General features: G+C 38.2%; 1 protein-coding gene across 3 annotated transcripts in view; it reads left to right on the top strand.

The window, feature by feature from the left end:
- TSPAN19 (tetraspanin 19) overlaps positions 1-9082 on the top strand; it is a 31461-nt gene extending 22379 nt beyond the window's left edge. For 2 of the 3 annotated variants that reach the window (XM_069584151.1, XM_069584149.1), the window contains exons 7-9: positions 4512-4655; positions 5964-6047; positions 8243-9079. In XM_069584151.1, coding sequence (XP_069440252.1) covers positions 4512-4655; positions 5964-6047; positions 8243-8311 — 297 coding nt within the window. In that variant the 3' untranslated portion in view covers positions 8312-9079. Of the gene's footprint in view, positions 1-4511; positions 4656-5963; positions 6048-8242 lie in introns of all 3 variants that reach the window. The other variant, XM_069584150.1, reaches the window with a different exon arrangement.
- Positions 9083-18304: the final 9222 nt, after the last annotated feature.

Genomic DNA, 18304 nt, shown 5'->3' with positions numbered 1-18304 from the left:
TGGAGAATCCCAGGGACGGGGGAGCCTGCTGGGCTACCGTCTATGGGGTCGCACAGAGTTGGACACTACTGAAGCGAATTAGCAGCAGCAGCAGCACGAAAACATGTCTATATGTATGACATCACTGTCATTAATGAGAATCCAACTTATGTCTCCAAGCCATGAATATCATTGAGCATTGAGATAGTATATGTAGATTTGATTTTTTAACTAACTTTCAGTACCCAGTATCTAAAGTACTATGTTAGTCATTCAACGTTTCCAGGACTGTGGCAAGATTGTTGGCACATACTGAAACATAGTTGGTTGAGTTTGGACCAGTTCAATTCAGTCGCTCAGTTGTATCCGACTCTTTGCGACCCCATGAATTGCAGCACACCAGGCCTCCCTGTCCATCACCTACTTCCAGAGTTTAATCAAACTCATATCCATCGAGTTGGTGATGCCATCCAGCCATCTCATCCTCTGTTGTCCCCTTCTCCTCCTGCCCCCAATCCTTCCCAGCATCAGAGTCTTTTCCAATGAGTCAACGCTTTGCATGAGGTGGCCAAAGTATTGGAGTTTCAGCTTTAGCATCAGTTCTTCCAAAGAACACCCAGGACTGATCTCCTTTAGAATGGACTGGTTGGATCTCCTTGCAGTCCAAGGGACTCTCAAGAGTCTTCTCCAACACCACAGTTCAAAAGCATCAACTCTTCGGCACTCAGCTTTCTTCACAGTCCAACTCACACATCCATATACGACCACTGGAAAAACCATAGCCTTGACTAGGTGGACCTTTGTTGGCAAAGTAATGTCTCTGCTTTTCAATATGCTGTCTAGGTTGGTCATAATTTTCCTTCCAAGGAGTAAGCGTCTTTTAATTTCATGGCTGCAATCACCATCTGCAGTGACTTTGGAGCCCAAAAAAATAAAGTCTGACACTGTTTCCACTGTTTTCCCATCTATTTCCTGTGAAGTGATGGGACCAGAATGTTTTCAGAATGTTGAGCTTTAAGCCAACTTTTTCACTCTCCTCTTTCACTTTCATCAAGAGGCTTTTTAGTTCCTCTTCATTTTCTGCCATAAAGGTCATGTCATCTCCATATCTGAGATTATTGATATTTCTCCCGGCAATCTTGATTTCAGCTTGTGTTTCTTCCAGCCCAGCATTTCTCATGATGTACTCTGCATAGAAGTTAAATAAGCAGGGTGACAATATACAGCCTTGACATAGTCCTTTTCCTATTTGGAACCAGTCTGTTGTTCCATGTCCAGTTCTAACTGTTGCTTCCTGACCTGCATACAGGTTTCTCAAGAGGCAGGTCAGGAGGTCTGGTATTTACATCTCTTTCAGAATTTTCCACAGTTTACTGTGATCCACACAGTCAAAGGCTTTGGCATAGTCAATAAAGCAGAAATAGATGTTTTTCTGGAACTCTCTTGCTTTTTCCATGATCCAGGGGATGTTGGCAATTTGATCCCTGGTTCCTCTGCCTTTTCTAAAACCAGCTTGAACACCTGGAAGTTCACGGTTCACGTATTGCTGAAACCTGGCTTGGAGAAATTTGAGCATTACTTTACTAGCGGGTGAGATGAGTGCAGTTGTGCAGTAGTTTGAGCATTCTTTGGCATTGCCTTTCTTTGGGATTGGAATGAAAACTGACCTTTTCCAGTCCTGTGGCCACTGCTGAGTTTTCCAAATTTGCTGGTATATTGAGTGCAGCACTTTCACAGCATCATCTTTCAGGATTTGAAATAGCTGCACTGAATTCCATCACCTCCACTAGCTTTGTTCGTAGTGATGCTTTCTAAGGCCCACTTGACTTCACATTCCAGGATGTCTGGCTCTAGGTGAGTGATCACACCATCATGATTATCTTGATCGTGAAGATCTTTTTTGTACAGTTCTTCTGTGTATTCTTGCTACTTCTTAATATCTTCTGCTTCTGTTAGGTCCAGACCATTTCTGTCCTTTATCGAGCCCATGTTTGCATGAAATGTTCCCTTGGTATCTCTAATTTTCTTGAAGAGATCTCTAGTCTTTCCCATTCTGTTGTTTTCCTCTCTTTCTTTGCATTGATCGCTGAGGAAGGCTTTCTTATCTCTTCTTGCTATTCTTTGGAACTCTGCATTCAGATGCTTATATCTTTCCTTTTCTCCTTTGCTTTTTCCCTCTCTTCTTTTCACAGCTATTTGTAAGGCCTCCTCAGACAGCCATTTTGCTTTTTTGCATTTCTTTTCCTTGGGGATGGTCTTGATGCCTGTCTCCTGTACAGTGTCATGAACCTCATTCCATAGTTCATCAGGCACTCTGTCTATCAGATCTAGTCCCTTAAATCTATTTCTCACTTCACTGTATAGTCATAAAGGATTTGATTTAGGTCATACCTGCATGGTCTAGTGGTTTTCCCTACTTTCTTCAATATAATTCTGAACTTGGCAATAAGGAGTTCATGATCTGAGCCACAGTCAGCTCCCGGTCTTGTTTTTGCTAACTGTATAGAGCTTCTTCTGGAGAAGTCAATGGTACCCCACTCCAGTACTCATGCCTGGAAAATCCCATGGGTGGAGGAGCCTGGTAGGCAGTCCATGGGGTCGCTAAGAGCCAGACACGGCTGAGCGACTTCACTTTCACTTTTCACTTTCATGCATTGGAGAAGGAAATGGCAACCCACTCCAATGTTCTTGCCTAGAGAATCCCAGGGATGGGGGAACCTGGTGGGCTGCCATCTATGGGGTCGCACAGAGTCAGAAACGGCTGAAGCGACTTAGAAGCAGCAGCAGCAGAGCTTCTCCATCTTTGGCTGCAATAGTCAATCTGATTTCGGTGTTGACCATCTGGTGATGTCCATGTGTAGAGTGTTGTTGGAAGAGGGTGTTTGCTATGACCAGTGCATTCTCTTGGCAAAACTCTATTAGCATTTGCCTTGCTTCATTCCGTACTCCAAGGCCAAATTTGCCTGTTACTCCAGATGTTTCTTGACTTTCTACTTTTGCATTCCAGTCCCCTATAATAAAAAGGACATCTTTTTTGGGTGTTAGTTCTAAAAGGTCTTGTAGGTCTTCATAGAACCATTCAACTTCAGCTTCTTCAGCATTACTGGTTGGGCATAGACTTGGATTACTGTGATATTGAATGGTTTGCCTTGGAGACGAACAGAGATCATTCTGTAATTTTTGAGATTGCATCCAAGTACTGCATTTTGGACTCTTGTTGACCATGATGGCTACTCCATTTCTTCTAAGGGATTCCTGCCCGCAGTAGTAGATATAATGGTCATCTGAGTTAAATTCACCCATTCCAGTCCATTTTAGTTCGCTGATTCCTAGAATGTCGACGTTCACTCTTGCCATCTCCTGTTTGACCACTTCCAATTTGCTTTGATTCATGGACCTGACATTCCAGGTTCCTATGCAATATTGCTCTTTACTGCATTGGACCTTGCTTTTATCACCAGTCATATCCACAACTGGGTATTGTTTTTGCTTTGGCTCCATCCCTTCATTCTTTCTGGAGTTATTTCTCCACTGATCTCCAGTAGCATACTGGGCACCTAATGACCTGGGAGTTCCTCTTTCAGTATCCCATCATTTTGCCTTTTCATACTGTTCATGCGGTTCTCAAGGCAAGAATACTGAAGTGGTTTGCCATTCCCTTCTCCAGTGGACCACATTCGGTCAGACCTCTCCACTGTGTCCCGCCCATCTTGGGTGGCCCCACGGGCATGGCTTAGTTTCATTGAGTTAGACAAAGCTGTGGTCCGTGTGATTAGATTGACTAGTTTTCTGTGACTATGGTGGTACTGAGACATAGGTGGTACTGATGCTATAACTTTCAATAACAAGTTTAGAAAATAATGATCTACTCACTTTAACTTTCTCTTATTTTCTAGGTGACAAATATATAAGCTGGTTCTTTCACATCCTTTCAACTCAACTTGATAGGATTGGAAATGAGACATTTCATAGATGATTGATCACTTCTATGACTCTTTTCCTTATAACCTTTGGGTTTTTTTTGTGTGTGTCAGCTTTTCACAGCATACAAAATATAAGGTTAACATCTTACATTAACCCTAAGAATGTAGAAATAACCTGAGTCTCTCTATATATTAAACATATATGGCAGCATATTTTGGTTAAATCACAAAGAAAACTGTTATAGTTAGGAGAAGGTATGGCTCAAGGGATTCTCCCTCCTATGTTCTGCCTCTAAATATGATTTAGTAAATCCAGTATATCTTTCATCCTGAATGCTATAAGGTAAATCCAGATATAACAATTTCATTGAAACATAGCTCACTTATATGAGTAGAGATCTTTAATTCTGATTAATATCAACCATAGCAGCAATAGCAACAAAAATATTTTTGTTTAAACAAACGAAAATATATTTGTTTAATCTGTTATAATTCAATGCAGAATAAATTAATAAATTTATCATAAAACCACTTTGAGAAGCATAGGAGTCATATAATTAACTGCATTTTGAGTATTCTATAGTAAAACTTATAGAATCATTTTTCTAGTTTCAGTGTTGTGGCCTAAAAAATTACTCAGACTGGACCAAGAACAAGAATAAAGAAAATTCAGAACAGGTGCCATGTTCTTGCACAAATTCTACATTAAGAAAGTGGTTTTGTGATGAGCCACTGAATGCAACGTACCTACAGGTAAATATAAGCCAAGGCTTCTCCAAGTGTTCACAGTACCCTGTTATGTTTTGTTTTTTGTTTGTTTGTTTGTTTTGTTTTGTTGCAAGTCATTTTAGAATCCTGAGCAAATTGTTGTATTAAAAACAATGCCATTCATGGTTATTAGGTTCTTAAGCACCTTGCTAATGAAAGCACAGCGAAGTGGATTTTATCAGTTACATAACAAAGTCATTAAACTTTCTGGAATATGTGATCTAAGTGTGCCTAGAACTTGGGATTCCATTAACTCTCTCCTCAGCCATCTTTTGACAGAGGAGATCCTTTTGGTGAATCTCCGTTGTATAGGATTGGTAAAGGAACTGCAACAGCAGAAATAAAGAGGCATGAGGCTTGGCAAAAAAACTAAGGGAGGAAATCCCAGATGTGTCAAGGGTAGTGTTCACATAAAGGTGGCAGAAATCAGAGAAGAGGTTCATCTGTAGCAACTGCTCTTTACACATATAGGACATGATAAACTAGGGATTTCCATCCAATAACTTCTAATACTTTGTGTAGTTTAGTTTCTATATTGATGTTACTCTAATTTTAAGATGTCTTTCAATAACATAATTCATTCATAGAGAAATGGAGGATTCTCCATTTAAGGATTCCATTTAATCTCCACTTAAGGAATTTCCATTTAAGGAATCGCCATTTGGAGGATTCTCCAAGAAAGGTTCTCTTTGGGAAATATCATGTTAGGCAATGTATATGCCCTGCTGAATTTCAGTAGTGTTCAGAAAATTAAATCCCTTTCAAAACTTAATAAATCTCTGATTTCAACTACCTGACAACATCTTAGCAACTTAAAAAGTAGCAGCTGAGGCATCCTGCTATTGTAGGAAGCTCTCTGGGCTAACGGAGAAGGCAGTGGCAACCCACTCCAGTACTCTTGTCTGGAAATTCCCATGGATGGAGGAACCTAGTGGGCCGCAGCCCATGGGGTTGCTAGGAGTTGGACACGACTAAGTGACTTGACTTTCACTTTTCACTTTCATGCACTGGAGAAGGAAATGGAAACCTACTTCAGTGTTCTTGCCTGGAGAATCCCAGGGACGGGAGAGCCCGCTGGGCTGCCTTCTATGGGGTCGCACAGAGTCGGACACGACTGAAGCGACTTAGCAGCAGCAGCAGCAGCTCTGGGCTAAAAGTCCAGTCTCCAGTTAGATGTTGACTTGCTTTTTAGACTTTGGTACGTTACTAATCTCTTTGTCTCTTCTCTGTAATGGAATTATGTACGAAACCATTTATATCTCCAAGTCAATCTAAGTAAGTTCTTTTCCTTAGGGTTGTGAAAATAAAATCAACACATGGTATCATGCTAATGCTTTGACATTAATTGGAATTAACTTTGGACTTTTGGCTTCAGAGGTAAGTTTTTGTTTATATGTTTAAAGATTTAAAAAAATTAAGTATAAAGTATATGGGATAGACTGTAGAACAACCAGATGGAGACCTAAGGAGACTAATTAGTCCAATAGGAGCCAGGACCCTGAAACTGTTCACACACAGGAGGTCCCAACTGAGGGCAATATCCTTAGATCAGCCTGGGTGGAGCCTGGAAATCATTGTCATCCAGGACTTTCATGGCAGTCCAGTTGGTTAAGACACCCCACTTCCAATGCAGGGGGCTTGGGTTCGATTCCTGGTTGGGGAACCAAAATCCCACAGGATGCATGGCATGTTCAAAAATATATAAACACATTTTTTTAATGGCTTTATAAAAAAAATAAGTTGTTCTCCTGGGAGGTAGTGATTTCATTTCTTTGTGATTAAAAAAAAATACTTTATATCTTGGCAGTGAGTTGACCATGATTCGCAGTGTGTACACTGGCAAATTTCTTAAATATAGGCAGATGTTTGACATTAGTAAATCTATTCAATCATACACTTTTTCATTCATTGCTTCATTCATTCACTCAATAAATGTGGAAGGGGGAGGAACACCTACTACGTGTCAGGTGCTGTACTAGATGCAAGAGACACAATGGGAAGCAAAAATCTACATATTCCTTGACTTCCAGGGTGCCAACTACAAAACTGAGGTTCAGAAATAGTACTTAATTCTCCAGTCCCAGTGAAGACCAATAAAAGCTAGTGAAGGGTATGGGTTCAAAGAAATTGTAAGACTGTATAGATTATTATTGTGTAGAGTATAACAGAATAAATATATAACATGTGATTTGGCCAAAATAGGATAGCAAATTTAATTTACGTTGATTCACAAAGAAGTATCAACAACCTCAGATATGCAGATGATACCACTCCAACGGCAGAATGCAAAGAGGAAATAAAGGACCTCTTGAAGAAGGTGAAAGAGGAGAGTGAAAAAGCTGGCTTAAAACTCAACATTCAGAAAACCAAGACCATGGTAGCCAGTCCCATCACTTCATGGCAAAAGATGGGGAAAAAGTGGAAGCAGTGACATATTTTCTTACCTTGGGCTCCAAAATTACTGTAGACAGTGACTGTAGCCATGAAATTAAAAAATGCTTGCTCCCTGAAAGCTATGACAAATCTAGACAGAAAAGCAGAGACATCACTTAGCCAACAAAGTTTTGTATAGTCAAAAGTATGGCTTTTCCAGCAGTCATGTACAGATGTGAGAATTGGACCATAAAGAAGGCTGAATGCTGAAGAATTGATGCTTTTGAATTGTGATGCTGGAGAAGACTCTTGAGAGTCCCTTGGACAAGGAGATAAAACCAGTCAATTCTACAGGGAATAAGTCCTGAATATTCATTGGAAGGACTGATGCTGAAGCTCCAGTACTTTGGCCACCTGATGTGAAGAGCCAGCTTATTGGAAAAGACCCTGATGCTGAAAAAGATTGAGGGCAGGTGGAGAAGAGGGTGACAGAGGATGAGATGGCTGGATGGCATCACCAAGTCAGTGGACATGAGTTTGAGCAAACTCTGGGAGATGGTGAAGGGCAGGGAAACCTTGGCATGCAAAGAAAGACCAGGACGCAACTTAGCAACTGAAAAACAACCAGGGCCCTCACCTAAAGTTCCATAAATGCTTTTCAGCTGGTAAGAGTGTTTAGTCTCAGGATGGTGGTAAACAAGACAGTCTTATAAGCACTGATACTCCTTTTAAATGTTTATTCTCTATTGTATTCATCCTGAGGCAATTAAGATAAGACAGAATGGGGGATATTATTGGATTCCAGTTTATCATCTACCCTTTCCAGACCATCTTTCATGATCCTGTAACAAAAAGAGGCAGTTTTTTGGAAGTGATGATGTTAGAAAAATGATGAACACAAAACATCAGCAGTTTATCACAGCATCTAGCCCAGTGATAGCCCATGTCATTAAAACTGAGAAGTCTATTCCTTCACCCTCTCTGTAAATGAACTTGGTGACAGCTGGGCTACCCCGCAAGACTTACTCTGCTGACTTCTTTCTTATTCACAATGATATGTACCTTACTTGGAAATGGTCTCGCCCTCCTTCCTCCCTTTTCCCTATTGCAGAATACATTTTGGTGATTACGTGGCGTTCACTTTACAAATTATTCTTACTGATTACATTTTGATCTCTTACTGTTTCCCTTTTTTTCAGGTTTTGCAATTCTCATTAACTGTTTGTTTCTTCAGACACATCAAGAATAGAATATATGCAGAAAAGTGATCACTGGATTTTAATTTGTCTGGAAGAAACCAATTAACTCTTAAAATAATCATATTGAATTCTTCTAGTCCAAAATAAAAGTTTTGAATTACATTTATTGTTTAAGATTTAATCAAGTCAGTGGTTATATGTGACAGAATTATTGAATATAATATCATTCCATGAAATTTTTATTAATATCAAATTCTACAGTTCAGTACATTGTCATTTTCTGAATTTGGAGGATATCATTGAATATACTAATTTCAATATATGGTAAATTATCATGTATGTTTTGAGTGTCATATGTAGAAAAAGATACCTATATGATGCTCAGAAAATACTGTGTAAGCAATTATAACATATACTTTACATTTACAAATTTTAGGTAAATAACACTGATTTATAGATTTCAAAGAAAGAATGAAAATCTCCATGACACTGACCTCTACACTAAATTAATCTTTTATTTCTCTCTTCTTACAATGCTTAGAAAGTGGATAATAAATTTACAGTTTTACAAGTTTGGATATACTTAAGTGGCAATAAGAAAATATTTTTAAAAACATGAATTTTTAAATATAGTAAAAATAATCTAGTCTAAGTACTCACTGAAGTCTAATACTTATTACCTTCTCATTTTTCCCCTTTTTTGTAAGTTATGCTCAGTGAATGCATATACAATTTTTGAAGGATATAGAAATAAACTACCTGTTCTATTTTCCTAACAATGATACTGTGAGAACAGAAAAAAAGTTCTTTGAAAAAATAAAAATTGCTGTACCGACATGAGGTGTTATCATATCATTGTTGTTCTTTATGAGAAAAGGCTGCATTGATCTTGAGGAAATGAAGAAAGAATAGATTAACTGAAGATCCTGCATTGCTCCTGCTGTTGTAGAAGGCTCACTCTTATTTGTATTTATTAATTCAATCATATCTATTTTCATCTGTCTACTCAGTACATTGCAGATTTCACAGACCTACAGGCTTTTCTTTTTTTTTTTTTTTTTTGTAAGTGAAAAAGAAAATAGAGTAAACATTTTCTCTAAAGTCATCTGTAAATAGACATAGCTTCTAAATTTAAGGGAAATTCTCTTGGGATTTAAAACTCATTTTCAAATTCCTGTTTTCTCTAAAATATGCCACAGGACCACACTGATATAAAAAATCTCTCTCCTACTTGGGAGTTGAGTACCAACTTATTTGTAATCAAATAAATATTATAGAAATATATTCTGATATATATAATTTGTATCAAGCAAATGAAAAAGATGTCTAGATACTAGATTGCCTATTTTTAGTTACTACAGTTAAATCACAAGGTATATGCACCACTGATCAAATCTATCACCTTTATGATTTTAGGAAGTATTTTTTTAAAGGATGTTGCTTTACACGCTGAATAAAATAAAGATTTATTTGAAGACTTGAGTAGATCAGGATCATATCTCTGTCTTGTTGGTTTTTTTTTTTTTTTGATTTCTGAAATAGAAAACTTAGAAAGTTCTGAAAATTAATCTGGATCAGAAAGTGAAATAGTGAATTCAAATTAGGGGTAACACACTATCTTGATTTCCCCCTGAAGTTGTCCTGTCACTTGCAAAACATTTAGCTTACTTCAGGCTCCCCATTTTAATTATGTTTCCAAAATGATTTTGTGATGCTACTATATAAGTGAACTACTTTTAAATTCCTTTTATCTTCTTTTCTTCTTTCAGATAAAGATACATGCATTCAGTCAACAAGCATTTATGGAGACCCTACTATGTGCTAGGGGCATTGCTCTGTTTTGAGATATGAAGATGAATGGAAACATGTATAGTTCCTTTTCAGTGCTGGCTTCAGGGACATATAACCTATCTTTAGAAGAGGCCCACACTTGGCTTAATACTTGGCAGTTGCCATCTTCAAATTCTTAATTTCTGAACAAGGGACTTATATTTACATTTTGCCCTGGGCTCTCTAAATTGGGGAGCCAGCTCTGCTTCTATAGTTAAACTCAGAGTCAGTCATACATCCTAACATGGGAACAAATAAATTGCATGTTTGTTATAATTATTATGACTAAGAAAGAAAATGCCAAGTTTGCTTTAGAAAATCAGACAGCACTTCAAAAAAGGGAGTCTCTCATTCAACAGTTACTTATTGAGCAACTGCTTTCTGTTGGGCAGTCTTCCAAGTGCTAGAGAAAGAGGATCGAGTTTGAGTAAAACAAAACAAAAAACATCATGAAAGTTACATTCAATTCAGTAGACCCAAATAACCCATAAACAAAATTATGATGTCCGATGGTGGGAAGTGCTATAGAGAAAAAATAAGTCAGGCAGTAGAATAAGGAGTGTTTGGGAATTAGGATGATTGTAATTTGAGATAGGCTGTGCTAAAGTGGCCTCATGGAGAAAATGACAAAGGAGATGAGAAGATAAGGGGAAAGAGCACTATGAGCAAGAGGAAACAAAATAGGAAGGGAGAGAGGACCTGAGGTGAAAGTGAGCGTGCTGAGTTCAAGGAAGGGCAAGGAAGCCAGAATGGGGAGTGGAGTGAGTGAGGAGACTTGAAGTCTGGGAGGAATGCAGGGAGTGAAATGGGAAGTATATTGACTGAAATGGGAAGCAACTGGCAGGTTTTGTACAAGTTAAACCATCAGACATATTTTAATTGGAGTGATCTTGTTGCCATGTTGAAAATACACTTATAAGGCCCAAAAATGGAAGCAGGGAGAACAGACTGGATTTTATTTAATAATCCAAATAAGAGATGATAGTCGGTTTGGCCAGAAAGTGGAGTTGGTGAGAGATGATCAGATTCTGTACATGTTTTGCGGTAGAGTCATCAGAATTTGCCTGTAGCTTCAATGCAGAGATATGAGAAAAAAGAGGAGTCAAAGATGACTTAACTGGAAGAATGGGGCAATCATATATAGAAATGGGAAAGACTGTGGTAGAAGCAAGTTTAACACTTAACACTTGAAAATCCTACTAAAGTGATATGTTATATCTGCAGTCCACACTAGTCTGCAAGAAACTCAAGGCTTAGGGGTATTTGGAGTCTCTGCAACTCCAAAACCTTGCTCATTACTTCACAATGTAGATGGCCAACAAAGGTTAATGATCTTTAATGGGTCAGATTACTTAGTATGCCACCAGTTAAAACCCCACTACTAGGAGTTCCCTGGCGGTCCAGAGGTTAGGACTCCACACTTCCATTGCAGGGGCCACGGGTTCCATCCCTGGTGTGGGGAACTAAGATCCTGCAGGTTGCATGGTGTGGCCAAAAACAATAAACCAATAGACCAAACAAACAAAAAACCCTACTGCCCTCCTAGATTGTCTGACTCTAGTCAGTGGTTTTGATTCCTTCCAGGAGGCTATCACAAGTATAATCTGCCTAAATTTGTTTGGTAAATAATAGTTGTTCATTTGGTTAGTCACTGCCACCTACACCTCCTATCTCCAAGGCACCTGAATGAGAAATGTTGGCAGAACAAACACTTATTTAACAGGATTCTGCTGAAAGGAAATTTCAAAAGAACACAAACAGTTCTGTTTGCTTAATGTTCCCAATATCTGTTTAATGCATGTATGTCTTTATTTTCTCTCTCTGATTTTAAGGGAGTAATTCTTCAGGGACATGAGAGCCCGGGGCAAGAAGAAAGCACAAAAGTCTAACATTTTCACTGACATGATATACGACTACAAAAGAAAAAAAGAAAACACTTTAAATCTTTACACTACCTGTTATATTTCATTGGTTTACCTCCTTTATTTATTTATTTTTTGGTCTATTCCTTTTTCTTTTGAAGTCACCCATTAAATGAAGGAGGATAATGATATATTTCCAGTAAATCTATTAATATTCATCGAATGAAAATGGGCTTTAGTACCATATAAATGATAAAACCAGAAGCAGTAGAAGCTATTCCTTGACATATCAGATTATCTTAAGATAAAGCTTTTGCTAGTATTCTGAATATTTGGAGGAAAGTAAAAGGAAACATTTTTCACAAGAGCATTTTTAGTGTGAAAACACAAGTGTATAATAATCATTGTGGAAAATTATTAAAGCTTATTACTAATTGCATTCAAGTACAGTGGACATTCTCCTGAATGAAAAGGTTTATGAAATTAAACATTCAGAACTGCTAAATTCTTTAATTAATAAAGTTTCACATTGTGTTACAGAGAAACAGTATGAAAGATACTAGATCAGAGAATATGTTTGTAAGAATACCTATAGTTTTTTTAAATTAGAAAATTGGTTTACTATGTCTGTAAGTATATATGAATAAATAGCATTTAAATTATTATATGCAGTAGAATTAGAAAGAAGATACTATATGAAAAAAATCAGTCATTTCATGATAATATTCTACGCTACAGAAAATCTACCCACACATAGTGTGGGTAAATCAGATTTTATAATTGATATTCTTTTTTTTTTTTTTTGGCTAAAGCATTTTTATTTATTTATTTATTTTTATTTTTTTATTTTTTTATTTTTTATATAATTGATATTCTAATGTAAGTTGTTTACTATAAATTCATTTATTTTATTTTACTCCAGAGGATATGCTATTTTTTTTTTCATTTTTAAATGTATTTCATTATTATTGAAAAAATCAGAAAACACAAAGTATTGGGAAAGAGTTAAACAACAAAACCAAATTTAACAACCAAATCAGCAACTTTCACATTGTACTAAGTATATCACTGGGCTTCCCTGGTGGCTCAGATAATAAAGAATCCACCTGCAATGAGGGAGACCTGGGTTTGATCCCTGGGTTGGGAAGATCCCTGGAGGAGGAAATGGCTACCTACTTCAGTATTCTTGCTTGGAGAATCCCCAGGGGCGGAGGAGCCTGGTGGGTTATGGTCAATGAGGTCACAAAGAGTCGGACGCGACTGAGCAGTTAAGCACACAGCATATCACTATCTTGTTGTTGTTGTTTAGTTGCTAAGTCATGTCCAGCTCCTTTTTGACTCATGGACTATAGCCCACCAGGATCCTCTGTCCATGGGATTTCCCAGGCTAAAATACTAGAGTGGGTTGCCATTTCCTTCTCCAGGGGATCTTCCCAACCCAGGGATCACACTCGTGTCTCCTGAATTGTCAGGTGGAGTCTCTACCACTGAGTTACCAGGGACGCCCATATCACTATCTAATGTGTCTAAATACCACTGAATGAAAAATGGCCAGCATGTGAAGGGGCCACAAATTTGAATCTATTGAGATTATAATAATTTCTTCTGTGTTAAAAAATACAACATGTTTTGAAAGGTCTGGAGTACTTATACAAGAAAATTTGGTAAACATTACCAACAACCTCCAAATAAGTTACAAACAAAATAGTCCCAACATTGAGAGTGTTATTTTCAAGTCTCTATAAAGATACTGAGTTTTAGTGTATACTTTTATGTGTATTGATGTTTGAGTTTCTGGTGTAAAGACATTTTCTTTCAAATCCAACCTGCCTGGATTATTCCTGGATATAACTGTGCATTAGTAATACTTACTAAACAAAAGAAAGATATAACCTTGCATCCCATCATACCGATTTATTACTCATGTTATTATATGATATTTATCGTATCACATATTCATCCATATTCATTAAAATATTGTCCACATCATTTTTCCATCTTTCCGTTTTGGCCTGTTTTAAAGCCAATCAATCCTTTTTTCTATACTATTTCTGATTTTTTCCATTTGGTCTATAGACACTGTGTCAGAAGTGAACTTTTCATCAGAAAATTCAGCTCTTTCAGAAATATTACCTATCTTTATTTTCTCTAAATTAAAATCTACAAGCCCCAGCATTACAACCATAGCTAATGGGCCTTCTCTTTCCCTAGGTTTCTATATGGAAATTCATGTGTTACCATGAGGATGAAAGCAAGAGTCCTCTCGTTTTTCTGAGCATATGGGTTTCCTTAAGCCCTTTACCATCACCTCCCCGTAAACTCTTAAAGTAGGGTGTAGGCTAAGGTTTGCCCAGTTTACTTGCAATACCCTCTTTGCAAGACATGAAAAATGGCTTACTTTATACTTCTGAACATGAGGGTGTTTTGCAGCTATTTATTCTCAGCCCGAGGCCTCAACAACTGTCTACAGATAGATCCTTTTGAGGACTATGATTTAGTGTCTCTATCATATCACAAGTATATATCAAATAAATTAACTTATTGATGAGAACATGGATGCATCTTTCACTTGGGATTCCATACTTGGAATAAAAGGCAATAGCCTTTACCTTATAAATTCTCTGGAGACCTTCTGTGCAGGAAAGAGTCTGTCTAGTTACAGAAAACCCTGCTTGCAAGGTTGACTCTAGCTTGCACCTGGGAACTTGGCTGATAAACAGTTCCCAACAGTGATGTGAAACTTCCTTAAGTGACAAGAGTGTCTCATTGTACCTGAACAATTTGTACAAACAGCGTGGTTCATGCTGAAACCCTACTCTCCTCTGAGGACTCTAGAATTTGGAAACGTGCTAAACAGAGCTCCTATATAACCAGTCCTTAGAAAGACTCTTGGACACTGAACCTCGGCTGGATAAGGTATGTATTGTGTGACTCCATGGGCAAAAGATTCTCCAAACTTGGTTCCTGGTTTCCCCTACATTTTGTATATTTTCCCTTTCTGATTTTGCTTTGTATCCTTTCACTGTAAAAAATCTTAGCCCAGAGTAAAATTACATGCTGAGTCCTGGGAGTCCTAGTGAATCGCTGAACTTGGACTGATCTTGGAGACCCTCAACACACTCCCTGGAAAGGGGAACTTCATTTCTAGCCAAGGGCTTGAGTTTCAGGAAGGATGTTGTCAATACACAGAAATTTCTCACCTTCAGCCCAAATATTTGTTTTGCGTGTTATTAGAGTAATTTATATCATTCCTCATAACTATTTTCAATTGCTACTCTTATCCCATTCCATCATCAAATAAACCTGAACACACTTAAATTTTCAAATAATATCTATTCCTCTCCATATGTTTGCCCATTCTGTTCTCATTTCCTTGAGTACCTCTTCCAACTCTCCCACTGGCAGAAGCCTAATTTTTTTTAAGGGCCACTGAGAGACAGAAAAGGGTTAGTGCATGGTTTTGGAGCCAGACCGTCGGGCTTAAATCATGCCACTTACTAGCTATAACCTTGAGCAAGGCTCAGTTTTATAGTAAATTCTATAGTTAATTTACTTGAAAAATGCATGTAATGAAAAGTGAACCTACAGAGTAGGTACTACTAATTTAGAGTTGAATAATTCAATATTTAAAACTGTACGTAGCACACTGTAAAATAACATCATTGATAGATTTATAAAACAAATTACACTGGCTTCATAATAGATCTAAAGAATATACTATACTGCCTTCCTATTTGCTTTTTGGAATGTACATGGTGTGCCCTTGGCTGAGACCGTCAAGTGAGGGCGACAGAACAGACTGAGGGAGGAAAGGGTTTGCATGTCTTGCTAAGTGACTGAACTGACCTCCACTCTCCTGGAGCAACAGGTAGAATGGGATAAGTTGTTCTGTGCCTGATTTCAGGAATGCCTTGGGGAGTAGTGTTTTAAAAGGTCTAGTATACTGTTACATGGGCTTTCCAGGTAGCTCAGTGGTAAAGAATCCACCTGCCAATGTAGGAGACTCAGTAGACACAGGTTCAGTCCCTGGGTCTGGAATATCATCTGGAGGAGGAAATGGAAACCCACTCCAGTATTCTTGTCTGGAAATTCCACGGACCAAGGAGCCCTGCAGGCTGAAGTCTATGGGCTGCAAAGAGTCTGACATTGAGCGTACAACATATGTTGTTACATGAAAATTTGTCTAATACTACCAATAACTTCAAAATAAATTGTGAACAAAATAGTCACAGTGGTAAATAGTTTACATTTCAGTCTGTAGGATTTTAAACTATACTGAGTTTTAGTGTTTACTTCTGAGTCTACCAGTGTTTGAGTTAGAAATCGTTTCTTCTAAATCCAACCAACTAAGCTGGCTGAGCTTCTAGGCCTTTGGGATTCAGAAGACTTAAGACAAGACCAGAACAATATCTTGGCATCTGCCCACACTTCCTGCCAATTTGCCCTTATAAGTGCCCCATAAAAACATCTCTTTTCCTCTTGCAGTGCTTCTGTCCATGGACCCCTCCACACCCTCACTATTCACACCTACCACCATTCTTCTCCTTTTTAAAACTTAATTAGATTCATGAGTCCTAAGAACTTCTTTACAACCACACATCTCTCACTCAGTCTCAGCATCCAAATCTGTGCTGGCTCTAGTGTGCCTGAAGTTTGCTGGAGAAAATATTATGACTGTGTAGGACACTATACATCACAATCACTGACATTAAATCAGCACTCTCTACTTTCTGGCAATGCTATTGGTTTTCTGGTAAAGTCCTTTTCTCATGGGGAATAAGATTGTTTGCAAAATATTATAGCCTGGAGGAGAAATGAGGAAGCACTCTTTCAGGCACCATGAAAATGATCATAAATAATGAATATGTAAATAAATGTTCCCTGTTTATGGATTTAGCAAAAGCTCACGTTAGACCAGTATACCATGGCACAAAAAATAAGAAGTGGGAATTAAATAACCTGAAGATAAACTCTGGATCCACTTCTTACAGACTCTGGAGCCACATAATCCCTTGAGCCTCAGAAGCTCCTTCCTGTCACTTACCTCAGCTGACTGTGACAGCAAGCAAAATATCTGGAAAGCACTCTCTCCCTATTACAAAACCAGGAGCAGAAGGAAAGTCATATCTGGCTGCCTTCATGTGAAGCCAAATTTCATGTTTGTTTTCATCCTCAAATCATGAGCTGTGAACAAAGTAGCTCTAATTTAGAAGCTGTGCAAAACCCTGTTCCCAAGTCTCTCAGCAAACTGTTCCCTAACAGTTCCAGCCACTCCCTAAAACTCTTCAGGTATGCCTTACTGGAGAAAAAGCCAAGGAGACATTTGTATTTTTCCCTAAATACCATTGTTTACATGCATGCTAACTTGATTCAGTCATTTCTGACTTTTTGTGACCCTATGGACCCTAGCCTGCCAGGCTGTTCTGTCCATTGGATTCTCCAGGCAAGGATAATGGAGTGGGTTGCCATGATCTCCTCCATGGAATCTTCTTGACCCAGGAGTCAAAAACAGGACTGTTACATCTCCTGAGTTGGCAAGCAGGTTCTTTACAACTAGCACCACCTTGGAAGCCCTACTACTGTATTTCCTTAAATACCCCTTGGATTTGAAGTACAGTGTTTTTTCTTAGCTTTAGTAAAGGCCCAGAAGTTTCATTATGGTATTATGTCATTGTTTCATTTCAAACCCAAATTGCAGTACTGGGTGTACTGCAATTCTATTCTAGCACAAACTACCTGAAGTTAGCAAAGACTCCATAAGTTAAAGGGCATAGCCCCCAAAAGATTGATCTCACTTCAGATGCCAGCCACACTGAAGCAGTCGTCGGAGCCATGTGCACTTCTGACTGACTGGCTATAAATTTGGAGGTTCTCACGATCTTCTCAGGCTTAATAATTTTCAAGAATAACTCAGAGAACTCAGAAAAATGCTGTTCATATGATTATGGTATTATTATGAAGATTACAAAGAAAGAGGACCACTCACATGAAGCGGCATAGAGGGTGAGTTCCGGGAAGAAACAGTGAGCGTTTAGATCCTCTCCGCATGGAATCAGGGGATCTCAACTTCCCATCATATCAGTGTTTTCGTGAACCAGGAAGCTTCACTGAGTTTCCAATCCCAGAACTTTATTTATTTTTTTTATATATATATTTGTTTATTTATTTCATTCTTTTTTTTATTTTTTAATTTTTTTTAGTTTTTTATTTTTTAAATTTTAAAATCTTTAATTCTTACATGCATTCCCAAACATGAACCCCCCTCCCACCTCCCTCCCCATAACATCTTTCTGGGTCATCCCCATGCACCAGCCCCAAGCATGCTGCATCCTGCGTCAGACATAGACTGGCGATTCAATTCACATGATAG

This window comes from Ovis canadensis, chromosome 3 (genome assembly GCF_042477335.2).
Source record: "Ovis canadensis isolate MfBH-ARS-UI-01 breed Bighorn chromosome 3, ARS-UI_OviCan_v2, whole genome shotgun sequence".
Classification (NCBI taxonomy): domain Eukaryota; kingdom Metazoa; phylum Chordata; class Mammalia; order Artiodactyla; family Bovidae; genus Ovis; species Ovis canadensis.
Note: the sequence above shows the minus strand (reverse complement) of the source record. Positions and strands in the feature narration are given on the sequence as shown.